Source organism: Oncorhynchus tshawytscha, linkage group LG10 (assembly GCF_018296145.1).
Source record: "Oncorhynchus tshawytscha isolate Ot180627B linkage group LG10, Otsh_v2.0, whole genome shotgun sequence".
Classification (NCBI taxonomy): domain Eukaryota; kingdom Metazoa; phylum Chordata; class Actinopteri; order Salmoniformes; family Salmonidae; genus Oncorhynchus; species Oncorhynchus tshawytscha.
In genome coordinates this window covers 42,408,499-42,422,671 of record NC_056438.1, presented here as the reverse complement: position 1 = coordinate 42,422,671, position 14,173 = coordinate 42,408,499, and the positions used below count along the sequence as shown (strand labels likewise).

Genomic DNA, 14,173 nt, shown 5'->3' with positions numbered 1-14,173 from the left:
GTTTCCCAATAGTAGCAGGGTCTCGCTCCTGTCTGATCATAGTGAAACCAGCTGGTTCCACTTCGCTGTTATTCACCCGATCATACAGCCAGCTCTTTGTGATTGCCAGGATGTAGGTGTCCCGGTAGTCATGCAGGTAGCGCAGGTTAGCCGTCAGCTCGTCCACTTTCCCCTTCAAGGATTGGGCATTGATTGGCAGAGTAGTCGGCAAGGGAAGTTTTTTCCTCAATCACCACTGCATCCCACCGCATTTCCCTTGTTTGCATTGTCAAAGCTGAGTCTATGTGTGCTTGCAAATATACTTAAAAGTTCCACAACTAAATTGCTATGATTAAACACTGACGATCGAGTGCAGTTGATAAAACATCACATGAAAACAATAAAAAGACGCCAAAACCCAACACAAGCTGCGGGTTAGTTACCACTTTATTACTATACTAAATAAGCAATGTTATTATTATTAGAATATGTAATATGCATAAATATTCAAGGACTTTTTTGTTGCAGTGTACAAACTTAACATGAAAGGGAATTACATTTACTCTAACCGGTGGTCTGAAAGAACTACCTGAAAGCCACACTTCAAATAAGCCACGGCTTCAATGTTCTGATGGGCTACCACCTCTACAGTATGTTATTAAAAAGGGGAAAAAATGGAACCCCTCCATCACAAAAAGGTTTCGGTTTGAAAAGGTACACGGGGGTTCCTTAAGGAACCTTTTTGAACTGGAAAGGTTCCAACAGTGTGGAAATGTGTATAGCGTCAAAATATGGCTAAAAGTAGAATTTTGATATCAATGATGCATCCATAGCTCTGTCTATTCATTTGAGAGTGGTTACATTTATCCATGCCCATCCCTCAGCTCACCAAAACAGAACTGGGGTGACCGCTTTGTTATGGTTTCAATTAAGGATTCTAGCTTTAACGACATACTGTAACTATGTCAGTCTGAATTACATATTTTATGTCAGTCTGAATGACAGTGTTATGAAGGCAAGTATATTTCCTGTGTCATTAACCACACCAACCAAGCTACTGTCTGAATACCCCTGTATGGAGGTCATGAGTAGTCTCTCTGGTCAGCCATGTATGTTGGACTTGGTACCAGACATGGGTTAAAATAGTATTAGACAGCTTCAAAACACTCAATTGAGCTTGTCTGGTAAAATCGAACTAATGGAATAGTCCCAAAAGTGCAATCCCTGCCATCTGGCAGTCCAGGCAGGCTCTACCACTCTCAGCTAAAGTATTTTCAAAGAAAACCAATGCCATTTGAACCAAAGTTTGTTGGACACCATGTGGTGACCTGTGGTGGTAGTGTATTACCCTGCATACAGCCTCAGTCAGTGTAAAATGAACCGTTACTTTGATGGGACTTTAACAATGATGGGATAATAATCATATTGCAATGTCTTTATAATGGGGTGTTATTTCAGACATACTCTAACCACACAGTTCCTTAGAAACATGGCTGATGGCTGAGGACAAGGTGATCACGCACAAAAACGATTAAAACCGTTCCACATCTGTACCCTTCAAGACCCGGAGTGAGGGTAGCACTTTATTTTACAGTACAGAAAATAACAAGGTATTGTTATGGTGATTTCACATTAATAACATATGCATGGCTGTCATGCCCTGACCATAGAGAGCCCTTGTTTCTCTATGGTGTAGTAGGTGACTAGGGGCTATTCTAGTTTAATATTTCTATGTTGTGTTCTAGTTTAATTTTTCTATGTTGGTGTCTTGTATGATTCCCAATTAGAGGCAGCTGGTAATCGTTGTCTCTAATTGGGGATCATATTTAAGTAGCTATTTTTCCCACCTGTGTTTGTGGGATATTGTTTTGTGTTTGTGCATGCGCACCACGTAGTCACATTTCGTTGTTCGTTTATTGATTTAAAAAAAAAAAAAATCCCCCCATTAAAACAAGCACTACTAAGCACCATTCAAAAGTGTGGTGAATTCTTGAAGAAAATACCATTATTGAATTCTTGAAGCAAATAAACCTCTATTAAATAATAGTGGAAACAGTACCATAAAATAAAGTGCTACTGACCACTGATCTACACTACCTGTCAGTCAATCTCCTTAGCCACTCCTCCCGATGGTAATGTACCCAACTCTTGTTCCGGCCCCTGGCAATGTTCAATAGGGTTTCCTGCAGACGCGGCAGCGACTGATGACATTCTCTAGAAGACGTCCCTTCACAGTCTGGGGCACAGGCTTACTGCAGGGGAGGAGATCAAAGAAGAGGAGTTTAGTGTGGTGTATAGGTAAGGCCAGACAGAATCTGTAGAAGCAGAATTACCTAAACTACCCTAAAAGTATTAGAATGATACTAAACACTGGCACAAAACATAAATAACTAGTTGATAAAAAGACAATGCTGTACAGGCATTGAAAAGAAAACATCCCTGTATGTGGCCATAAATATTGATCATTCAAATCAAGCTTTATTTATACAGCATATCTCTCATATCTCATATCTCTGGAATGCAACACAATCTGCTTCACAGGAAAAAACGAATGAAAACAATGAAAATAAAAACAGAAATATTTACTACACAACAAACATAAGAGGATAAAAAATCACAGTTCGCGGTGAATAAAGTAACGCTCCCTACATCTTCTACGCATTTTGTACGCTGATCGTATTGTATAGACACTGAATCGATCTCTGAGGTGATGATTCTAACCTGAACATGCGATTCGGGTCGAGCGAGGCCAGCCAGTAGCTGTAGGAGTCTGGGAAGTAGTTGCAGGTTCCCCGGCCGTGGCACTCGATGAAGGGGACCTGGCGGAAGTGTTCCAGGCACGAGCCTGGGGAGACTAGCGGCTGCCCCGACCCCTCAGCACCCGCACCCGTTTGCTGGGAGGAAGAGAGATGAAGAGCAATGGGGTATGGAAAGGAGGAGAGGAGTATAGAAAACAAGCAGAGATGAGGAGAAAGCGACAGAGGAAAGAGATGACACGGTGAAGGACAGAAGAAGTGAGGAGGAGAGAAGTATAGAGAAGGTAGAGTGAGCTACATTGAGTTTTGAATTGTCACAATGGAGTACGCAACATTATGCTCATACTATGATGTTTAATTTGCAGCATTATCATTCGTATCATTATCATTCAACCACAAATACAGATGTGCAAAGCTGATACCCAAGGCAACTCGAAGCTGTAATCGCCGTCAAAGGTGCTTCTACAAAGTATTGACTCAGGGGTGTGAATATTTCTGCAAATGTATATTGATGTATTTCATTTTCAATAAATGTGCAAAAAAAAATGATTTCCCTTTGTCATTATGGGTGAGTGTTATGGGTGAGTGTGTAGAAGGGTGAGAGATAAATAATGATTGAATCTGTTTTGAATTCAGGCTGAAGCACAACAAAAATGTTGAACACGTCAAGTGGTGTGGATACTTTCTGAAGGCACTGCAGGTACAGATATTAAATAGTATATCGATATAATATACGGAGCAGGTCATTACCATGACAAAGGAGTATCCAGGCCAGAGGGATTCCCAGTCACGAGGACAGTCTGGGGTCTGGGTGGTCTGGCTGTGGATGGCGATGGCATTGGAGCTGCCCTCACACACTGAACACCTAAATCACACACCACCAACAAGTGTAGCGTAGTGTCACTTCTGTGCAACACGTTAAAATGTGTTCCAAAATAAAGAGTGCAAACTGTAGAGACCCTGTATTTTATTAGCCTGCAAGTATGTGTGTGTGTGTGTAAGCGTGCATGTGTGACTGCGCACGTGTGACTGCTTGCGTGCGTGCGTGCATGTGTGTGTGTGTGTCTGTCCCTCCTCCCAGGGCTGTGTACCTGCTGATGTAGCTCCCTATCTCATCTCCTCGGATTAGGTCCATGCTGCGCGGCATGGGCTTCTCCGTCGACAGCCAATAGGAGTAGTCGTTGCGGGCGGCGTAGCGACAGGTGTTGTCCGTGTCACAGAACAAGAAGGGCATGGTGGAGAAACGTGGTAGGCAGCTGCCCATGGAGCCTGGGGGGGCAGTGGTGAGGTCATCAAAGACAGACAATGTCAAATTAACAGGAAAAGTAACAGTGGCGAGTTAACAATTTTAGAAACTAATTTGCTCAATCCCAAATCGAACTGTACCCTCTAGATCTGAGATGATTGGATACGTTAGGTATTAACCAATATGGTATTAACCCCACACTGCCTTTTGATATGCTTTGTAAGAATTTCACCATATTGCTAACTTACACCTATTCATGGGTTGCATGTTTCATCACAATATTGTTTTGAACTTTAATTTTGGACTGATGGATTCTACTCAATGCATCGTCTATGATCGCTAATGAAGATCTCATCAAAATCTTTGCTTGGAAATACGATGACATTCAAAAGGAGGCAAAAAAATGAGTAGGAAAACCTTTTGTCATCCCTAGCAGCCTTTTTAAATGTTTTTTTTTACAAACTTTGCTAGCTAATGACAACATTGTCATCTGTCTAAAGTAAATTTGATAACATGATAATGCTGCTTCCTACTAAATACTACTTTAGCAATGCCATTGTACTTCCAGGCACTATAGTGTAATTTAGACACTCTGCCCAGAATGACTGGGCTTATCATGACTTTAGAGCACCACTGTTGTGCCGCTGGTAGAGGCCAGCTTGAGAACGTTCAGACCAATGGCATGACGCGCCCGAGTGACGGAGGTGCAACCTATGAATACAACCGCTCTGCGTTTGGTGAGTTTTTTGTTGTTGTGTTGAGCAGTGTGTGTGTGTGCCTCATTAGTATTAATGTGTGTCTCCATGCTGTTTACCTAGGTCTTGTCCGTGGGCTCTTTCATTGCCATTGATGAAGAGCAGAGAGTATCCAGAGTAGATGAGGGTGGTACCTCTGGGGCAGTCAGGCACTCTGATCGTCTGGCTGTGTCGGGCAAGCAGGAAACTGTCAGCCAGGCCTGCCGTGCTAGAGCCCCACGGGCCACGAGAACCCTTCTGTCCCGGAGACCCCTGGTAGCCCACCGGCCCTGCCAGAGCAAAAACACTTAGATAAAATACATAAAACACAACTGTTCGCCTCATGTTCAACAGGATCACTGCCACACACATGTATATAAATACCTGTCCGTCCCGGTGATCCCTTGTCCCCCTTGCGTCCAGGGAACCCAGGCAGGCCTGGAGGGCTGTGTCCATGCTGACCCTTCGGGCCCGTGGGGCCTGGCAGTGAGAGGGAAAACTTGATTTTGGCAAGCAATTTAGTTAGCCAAAGCTAAAGTAGGAGCTATTGTGCTAATGTTGGCATGCCGGTCACCACAGGCTAAGACATGGCATAGGTTGAATTCACTCCTTCCCCATAGACTATTTCATTCATAAGAAAGAATTTGACATTTGGTTGAAGTGAACCACAGTTGGCCTGACCATGTGGCTTGTAGTTGCAGATGATAAAAGGATAGTGAACCTGCAAATCCTGGCCGTCCTGGCAGCCCACTTGGACCTGGAAGTCCTTGGTTCCCGGGGTGACCAAGTGGGCCTGGATCCCCTTGATAGAATCTCACTTGTCCAGACACGTCAAGCCCTGGACGACCTGTAGATGTGCATGAAAAAATTTGTGATTCGAGATTCGTTTTGACTAACTACTTTAGAATAAATTCTGCTCAAGATTCCGTTTAGAGTTAGGATGCATTGACGAATTGAATATTGACCCAATGGTTTTCTGTGTTAAATGTACAGATTTCAGTGTTAATTGTTGAGTTGTTTGTGTTTAATGTTGAGTGTTAAATATTGACCTGGTGGTCCTGGCCGGCCTTTGGCCCCGTTTGGTCCTTTCGTGCCGGGGTTATAACTATGATCACCCGTCTCACCTAAAACAACACAGTTCATCAAGATAGACTGAATCACCAACTGCACCACACACACAGTTGGGTAAGGTTACTTTCGAAATGTAATACTTTACACTTACAAGCACATGTCCAAAATTGTAATCAGTCATTTAATGTTTGGATTACCCAAACACAGTAACTTAATCAAATTCCTTTTTGGATTACTTTCCCCTTAAGAGGCATTAGAAGAAGGCCAAAACGATCCATCAAACACATTTGGTGTCATCATAGTGGTATCAGACTTGTGGTCAAAATATCTCAATTGAAACAAACCAAACACATTTCCTACACACACACACATCACACACTATCTAGCATGTCATAACTAAAAAACCTAGGGATGACATTTTGATGGCTACAACACATGTCACACATTAACAGGAGGCACAGGAGTTTTTCCAGAGCATGTGACCTTACTAGGGAAAACTCTTTGCCCTAGAACTAGAACCCAGAGTTCTTCATGGTCAGGATAAACTCCTGGCCACACTCAATACTATGGTGTAATGACAGATTTGTTTTTTTGTAAATAAAAAATGACAATGCAGAGGATTGTTGTCGATGCAATAAGATTACCGGGGAATCCTGGGGGTCCAGGGTGACCTGGGTCACCTATTGGTCCTGGAGGTCCAGGGATGGCTCTTGGTCCCTAGGGGGTAGAAAGCAATTCAAGCAATAATTCAATACTTCAAATTATACATATAATTACTTATAACACCTATATTTTCCAGCGTTCAAGGGATATTCCAAAACCTAAACAACATTTAGTTGGTATTGTACTCTTCAATGGAGTGACTCACCAATGGCCCTGGAAGCCCTGGGTCCCCTCTGGGCCCGTCGAAGCCTCGGCCCCCTGGAGAGCCCGTGTCTCCCCTGTCCCCATTATATCCATAACCTCCAGACCCTGGCTGTCCCCGTGGACCCCGTCGCCCTGCAGACAGAAAGACCCTAAATGTGTCATCATTTCAGTCAGAGGCATGTTTTGGTAGAGCAGCATTCAGGGCCGGTGGGAATAAGGGAGAGGTTGAATTAGAGTCAGAGATAGAGTTTGACTTACCAAGTCATAACTATTGCGTTTTTGGTTAGTCAGGAGGAATAAGAGTTTGAAGAGGTTGAATGAGTGAGTTAAAACTAACCAATAGTGTGAGTGAATCAGGGACAGTTGTTCATAATGAGTCTGAACCTAGTAATTGACTAAGAAGCACTTCATTCTCTGTACTGGCCTACAGAGTCAAGGATAGAGATTGAATTTGATTCAAGGGTAGAGTTCGTGTCAGCACAACTGACACAGTTTCAATTAGATTCAGGTATAGAGCTAATCAGTGACAGAGTTGGTGTTCAAAGCCACAAAGAACAGTGCGTCCTCACCAGGGCTTCCAGGTCTGCCATGAGGACCAGTGTCTCCTTTCAGCCCTTTGAGACAAACGGCTCGGTGCCCTGGCTCACCACGAGGACCTTGGGGTCCTTCAATGCCTTGGTCTCCAGTAACCCCTGGGGGCCCCAAAACAGTGGGGCCAGGAAAACCTACATCTCCCTTTGGACCTATAGGGAAACAGAAAACAAACCATTTTAGCCAATTACATCAATTTTAGCCATGAACGGAGCCGATAATAACTTAAATCAAGTTTATTACAGAACCAATTCTAATTAATAACACCAATAACAAATCCAATGTTGAGCCAGTGGTACATGTCTGAAGGTATAGGAATGATGTCATCAGTCTGAGACTCACCTGGCTGTCCATTCTCTCCACGTAGGCCAGGAGTCGACCCCACAATCACTAGAGAGAGCAGAGAAGATATATTATATCCACAAAATGTAAAATTATTACATATGCATGGGGCAAGAAGTATAGATATAAACACAATGCAAGTAGAAGTCAAGGAGTCTGTCTTACATGTCTCTCCCTTCTGACCAGCAGGTCCAGGAATGCCATCGCGACCCTGGTTACCTTTAGGACCACAGAGACCAGGAGGGCCAGGTAACCCTGGTTGTCCTATGAAAGAGGATATGGTCAGACACCTCAAAAACATATACACACAAGTCATAGAGACACAAAAACATACACATACTGTATTTTCATTGATATACAGTATTTCCTGAATAAACCTTAGTGATGTTCTGACCTGGAGCTCCATATGACGGAGTGGGTCCTGGGGGGCCTGGAGGACCATCGGTACCTGGTGGCCCTGCAGGACCTAGGGGTCCTGGATCACAGAAAGAAAGATGGAAAGAAAGAAAACATTATCCTCATAATCATCTATCATAACTATCATTACTACTATTTCAGTGGTAGTAACCATGATGTCCATGATGTCCTGGGTCTCCTTTGGCTCCAGTGGGCCCTTGGGAGCCTGGACGACCTGCGCAACCAGGAGAGCCTCTCTCTCCCTTGGAACCATGGCTGTTACACAAGGCTGGCTCGCCCTAAAGAGAAGGCGGAGGGAAGGGAGAGAGAAAGAGAAAAAGAGACAGAGAGAGAGAAGGGTGTTATCAGAGCCAGGTAACAGTCACCTTGTTGTTTAAATGGTATCTGTAGTTTTACAGTGTTGTGTTGCACAGTGGCAGTGATTTCAATTGCTGGTAATAGACTGTGGTTCTGTTTGTTGAACACACCTTTTGTCCAGGTGGTCCTATGCGGCCTGGTTGAGCATAACTGGGCTCTCCTTTAGTTCCTTTAGGCCCGTATGGACCGGGTCTGCCGTCTTGTCCCAGGCCTCCATGGTAACCCAGAACTCCCTTTATTCCATGGGGACCTAAGAGATTACATCGACACAACTCAATAAGAACATAATCAATTGGCTTTTAATTAATTTGAACCATTTTCAGTATGATAACATAAGCTGGTATGCGATGCAGTATGCCAAGCATACAAGAATACTTTTTGTTGTGATTGTGTGTGTGAGGGAGTGTGTGTGTGCGTTCACATCTGAGAGTGTGTGTCATTGTGTGCATGTGTGTTAGTTACCTGGTAAACCCATGCTCCCAATATCTCCCCTGGGTCCAGATGGGCCTGGTCCTCCTACTGAATATAGGTCATCGGCTCCACGATCACCTGGGGGACCTAACATACACATGTCATTAGTGTCCTTGTTATAAAAATGTGTTTTTGAACTCTAGAAATCTGACATACTCTTGCTATAAAGCATACTAAAACAGTTACTACTATTACTACTCCTGCTGAAGTCACTACCAATTGAATGACTACTGCAGTCATTACCACTTCCACTGCACATGTTGTTTAACCCCACTGACATTTATTTCACAAGTAAAACAATATTCCAAGACAAGCAAGCACACACATTTTATTTAGAGAATGTCCTTTTAAAAAATTTTTTTCCGGAGAAAGGTAAATAACGGGTTAAGTGCACATTGCACAGTCATCCTTCAATTTTTTTTGCATGTCCATGATCCTTAGGATGAGCTGCATTTGGTTACAATGACAACACAGGCGTGTGGTGTCACTGGCATTGTTCAGCCCATCCTCCACCTCCACAGGGTTGGAAAGCTGCCCTGTATCAGTGGTTCCTAATAGCCCATGGCTGGTAGGGCTTCTGCAGGGCTCCTAACATTGAGGAATGCTTTGCTAGAAAGCATAAAAAGTGCACCATCTGCATAATGGCCTTATCAGATTGGAATAGGATTTATTATGAATTTGTTATCGTCAATATGTTTTACCACCGGTATCGGCAGTGTGATTTATTCGTCTTAAGTCATTCTTAAGATTATTAAGCTAATTTTAAATTATTATAAAAAAAAAAAAATGTAACCCTGAAATGTATCCGGTTAAACTCGGTTCATGTACTTTAGGGTTCCGGTGTGTTCATTAGCATTAGTTCAGCTATTATAGTACAGCTGAACTCTGTGTGAACTCTTGTTGATGGTTCTGTCTTCTGAAAATCAGGTTCCGGACAATTACCACTCCCACTTTATCCTTGATCGATAGTGACTACCTTGATTGATAGCGTACCGCTTCTTGTGCTGAGTCTACATACAGGAGGTTGAGTGTGTGTCTGTAACACTGAACTTTGCTTTACCTCTGGGCACCGCTGTACTATTGATTATGTTATAAATATTTTTAATTTAGTGCTTTTTTTATTACATTCTGTGAACAGTGTGTGCAATGTCAATCTTGCCCAACTGCCATCTTGTTTGCCAAAGAGGATCACAATGGAAATAAGCCTTCAGACTTTTTTAGCTAACATTGTGCTAACATTGTGTTAGCTAATCCAAGTTTATAATTTTAAAAGGCTAATTGATCATTAGAAAACCCATTTGCAATTATGTTAGCACAGCTGAAAACTGTTGTCTGATTAAAGAAGCAATACAACTGGCCTTCTTTAGACTAGTTGAGTATCTGGAGCATCAGCATTTGTGGGTTCGATTACAGGCTCAAAACGTCTAGAAATAAATAACTTCTGAAACTCGTCAGTCTATTCTTGATCTGAGAAATGAAGACTATTCCATGCGAGAAATTGCTAAGAAACTGAAGATCTCGTACAACACAGTGTACTACTCCCTTCAAAGAACAGCACAAACGGGCTCTAACCAGAATAAAAAGAGGAGAGGGAGGCCCCGGTGCACAACTGAGCAATAAGACAACTACATTAGTGTCTAGTTTGAGAAACAGATGCCTCACAAGTCCTCAACTGGCAGCTTCATTAAATAGCACCTGTAAAACACCAGTCTCAATGTCAACAGTGAAAAGGCAACTCCGGGATGCTGGCCTTCTAGGCAGAGCTGCAAAGAAAAGCCATATCTCAGACTGGTGAATGAAAAGAAAATATAAAGATGGGCAAAATAACATAGACACTGAACAGAGGAACTCTGCCTAAAAATGATAAACTTGTATTAGCTAACACAACGTGCCATTGGAACACAGGAGTGATGGTTGCTGATAATGGGTCTCTGTACGCCTATGTAGATATTCCATAATAACAATGTCTACACTGTATTTCTGATCAATTTGATGTTATTTAATGGACAAAAAATATTGGTTTTCTTTCAAAAACAAGGACATTTCTAAGTGACCCCAAACTTTTGAATGGTAGTGTATATATAGGTAGACCTAATGGTTTTTAGGCAAAATAACCCAACCAAAACAGTCACCACCACAAAGCAGGAAATGTCCTTTTCGTACATGCGCACACACACACACACACCTATAGGCCCATGTTGTCCTGGGTCACCATCCCTCCCATCAATGCCTTTTGGTCCAGGATATCCAGGGTCTCCTCTTGCACCAGGAAAACCAAGCAGACCTATTGTACAACAGATAATCCACATTAAATGACCATATTACTCACAATGTTTGATTACATTTTTTGGTCCGTGATTCAAATGGAACCTGTATTTTTTGCACAGTGTCCTTGTGTATTTGCACTCTGACAACTGGAAACATCTGTCCACTGTACCGGTGAGCTGAGTATACGTTATAGTAGTAGTAGTAGTAGCTTTTTACACAAACTGCATAAATACTGAATTGTAGTTTGATTGAATTGATCGCAGAGTCTCTATGGTGCTCACCAAGCTTTCCAGCGTCCCCTGGGAGCCCATATAAGTCTGTGATAGGTGCTGGTCCAGAAGGGCCTGTGATTCCTTTGTCCCCCACAGGGCCTGGTACACCTCTATGGCCTTTATCCCCATCACGGCCATCCGACCCTGCCCAGAAACACACAGCATAATAATCCTTATACTGTATATCAGTATCATCATCATCACCTTTATCATCATTGTGTTTTACAGTATATATGGTACTTGTGAGTGTGTGTGTCTGTGTGAGTGCACGCCCATTGTGTAAGGCTTGTCTGTACATATGTGTGACCTCTGGGGCCGGGTTGTCCTCCAGATCCAGGGAATCCGTCAGGGCCCGATCCAGATCTTCCATCCAGCCCAGGATCACCTCGAGGACCTGTGGTAGGTAACATACACTGCATCAGCTACTTTAGTAGTAAAACAATTAATTTTTTTAGGTTCCTGTGAGGCATTAGACTAACTAAATGTAATGACACTGGAACACTCAATGTCTTTGCAGATTACATTTAATCAAACTTTATTTGTGACTGGAAACATAATTCTATGCGTTTGACACTAGATAATACTTCACAGGAGGGCTGTTTGATTTCTTTTTTTAAATGCTTTTTGGGGATTGATATTTATGCCTCTAACTTTGTCCCTCATTATTCACAATTAATCCATGATTATCCTTAATCATGGTGGCATCCATATTAATGTAGAAGCACTCAGAAACATATTCTATACTTATTTACAATAAAAGTCATATACAATAAATGATTTACCATTCATTTCTATTCGCCAACACAACATAATCTGAAACAACCAAAACAAACTACAAATGAATCCAACAAGTTTGAAGAGTCACAAGCTTGATGTAATCATTGCGTGCTAGGAATACGGGACCAAATACTAAACTTTTGACTGCTTTAATACACTATAAGTGAATTTCACACCTTCAAATAGGGGTACTAGATACATAAAATGCTTTCATTTCTAAAAGGTAAAACAGATATACATATGAAAATACCCTTAAATGAAAAGGTGACATTCTGTATTGTCGCCTCATACACAGAGCAACAATCTAAACGCAACACTGTTGGTCCCATGTTTCATGAGCCGAAATAAAAGATCCCAGAAATGTTCCATGTGCACGAAAATATTATTTCTCTCCAATTTAGTTTACATCCCTGTTAGTGACCACTTCTCCTTTGCCAAGCTAAATGTGAAGGTGTGGATTTTTCTAAATTGAACCTTTAACTAGGCAAGAACAAATACTTATTTACAATGACGGCCAACACCAGCCAACCCAGACGATGCTGGGTCAATTGTGCGCCGCCCAATCACGGCCGGATGTGATACAGCCTGAATTCGAACAAGGGTGTCTGTAGTTACGCCTCTAGCACTGAGATGCAGTGCCTTAGACCACTAAGCCACTCATGAGCCCTTGTGCTGGGGACAATAAAGGGCCACTCTAAAACTAGAAGTTTTGCCACACAACACAATGCCACAGATTTCTCAAGTTTTGAGGGAGCACGCAATTGGCATGCTGACTGCAGGAATGTCCACCAGAGCTGTTACCAGAAAATGTCATGTTCATTTCACTGCCATAAACCGCCTCCAATGTAGTTTTAAAGAATTTGGCAGTACGTCAAACCGGCCCACATCCGCAGAACACGTGTAACCACGCTAGCTCAGGACCACCTCAGGACTTTCAGTGGGCAAATGCTCACCTTCGACGGCCGCTGGCACACTGGAGAAGTGTGCTCTTCACGGATGAATCCCGGTTTCAACTGTACCGGGCAGATGGCAGACAGCGTGTATGGCATCGTGTGGGCGAGGGGTTGGCTGATGCCAACCTTGTGAACAGATTGCCCCATGGTGGTGGGGTTATGCATGGGAAGGCATAAGCTACGGACAATGAACACAATTGCATTTTATTGATGTCAATTAGAATGCACAGAGATAACGTGATGAGATCCTGAGGCCCATTGTCGTGCTGTTCATCTGCCGCCATCACCTCGTGTTTCAGTATGATAATGCACAGCCCCATTTCGCAAGGATCTGTACACATTTCTTGGTAGCTGAACATTTCCCAGTTCTTCCCTGGCCTACAGCCTCAACAGACATGTCACCCATTGAGCATGTTTAGGATGCTGTACGACAGCGTGTTCCAGTTCCCACCAACATCCAGCAATTTTACACAGCCATTGAAGAGGATTGGGACAACATTCCACAGGCCACAAATCAGCAGCCTGATAAACCCTATGCAAAGGAGATGTGCCGAGCTGTATGAGGCAAATGGTGATCACACCAGATACTGACTGGTTTTCTGATCCACGCCCCTACCTTTAAAAAAAATATTTGTGAGCCAACAGATGCATATATTCCCAGTCATGTGAAATCCATAGACTAGGGCCTAAGGAATTTATTTCAATTGACTGATTTCCTTACATGAACTGTAACTCCGTAAAATCTTTGAAATTATTTCATGTTGCGTTTATATTTTTGTTCAGTTTATAAAACATTTGATCTCAAAAGTTGGTAAACCTGTTTTTACATTTTCAAAGCAGCATTACTTTCCCATTACTTTCTCAAATTGCAGTGTATGATATACCATTTTGAAGCTCCGACTGTACTTTTCTAAAATGTAAAGAACAGTTTTTGTCAAAAAATTACAACAGGCCTAGGATCCTGTAACCAGACACATTTGTCCCCTAGGTGCATTTCCTATTAGGGCTATGGGGATGCATCAGACACATACAACAAACAGGGACAGACAATACATAGACAAGAACATTCTTT

At 42.6% G+C, this 14,173-nt stretch overlaps 1 protein-coding gene across 1 annotated transcript in view; it reads right to left on the bottom strand.

Moving 5' to 3' along the window:
* Positions 1 to 1,515: 1,515 nt before the first annotated feature.
* Positions 1,516 to 14,173, bottom strand: part of LOC112260235 (collagen alpha-3(IV) chain-like) — a 59,154-nt gene continuing 46,496 nt past the window's right edge. The window contains exons 33-52 of the mRNA XM_024435175.2: positions 11,679 to 11,765; positions 11,381 to 11,515; positions 11,017 to 11,115; positions 8,823 to 8,918; positions 8,471 to 8,610; positions 8,155 to 8,281; positions 7,981 to 8,061; positions 7,752 to 7,850; positions 7,587 to 7,634; positions 7,223 to 7,396; positions 6,655 to 6,785; positions 6,431 to 6,503; positions 5,765 to 5,839; positions 5,437 to 5,562; positions 5,100 to 5,195; positions 4,796 to 5,005; positions 3,827 to 4,004; positions 3,486 to 3,600; positions 2,701 to 2,873; positions 1,516 to 2,231 (exon numbers count right to left, since the gene is read on the bottom strand). Of these exons, the coding sequence (XP_024290943.2) occupies positions 2,150 to 2,231; positions 2,701 to 2,873; positions 3,486 to 3,600; positions 3,827 to 4,004; positions 4,796 to 5,005; positions 5,100 to 5,195; positions 5,437 to 5,562; positions 5,765 to 5,839; positions 6,431 to 6,503; positions 6,655 to 6,785; positions 7,223 to 7,396; positions 7,587 to 7,634; positions 7,752 to 7,850; positions 7,981 to 8,061; positions 8,155 to 8,281; positions 8,471 to 8,610; positions 8,823 to 8,918; positions 11,017 to 11,115; positions 11,381 to 11,515; positions 11,679 to 11,765 (2,345 nt within the window). The 3' untranslated portion in view covers positions 1,516 to 2,149. The remainder of the gene's footprint in view (positions 2,232 to 2,700; positions 2,874 to 3,485; positions 3,601 to 3,826; positions 4,005 to 4,795; positions 5,006 to 5,099; positions 5,196 to 5,436; positions 5,563 to 5,764; positions 5,840 to 6,430; positions 6,504 to 6,654; positions 6,786 to 7,222; positions 7,397 to 7,586; positions 7,635 to 7,751; positions 7,851 to 7,980; positions 8,062 to 8,154; positions 8,282 to 8,470; positions 8,611 to 8,822; positions 8,919 to 11,016; positions 11,116 to 11,380; positions 11,516 to 11,678; positions 11,766 to 14,173) is intronic.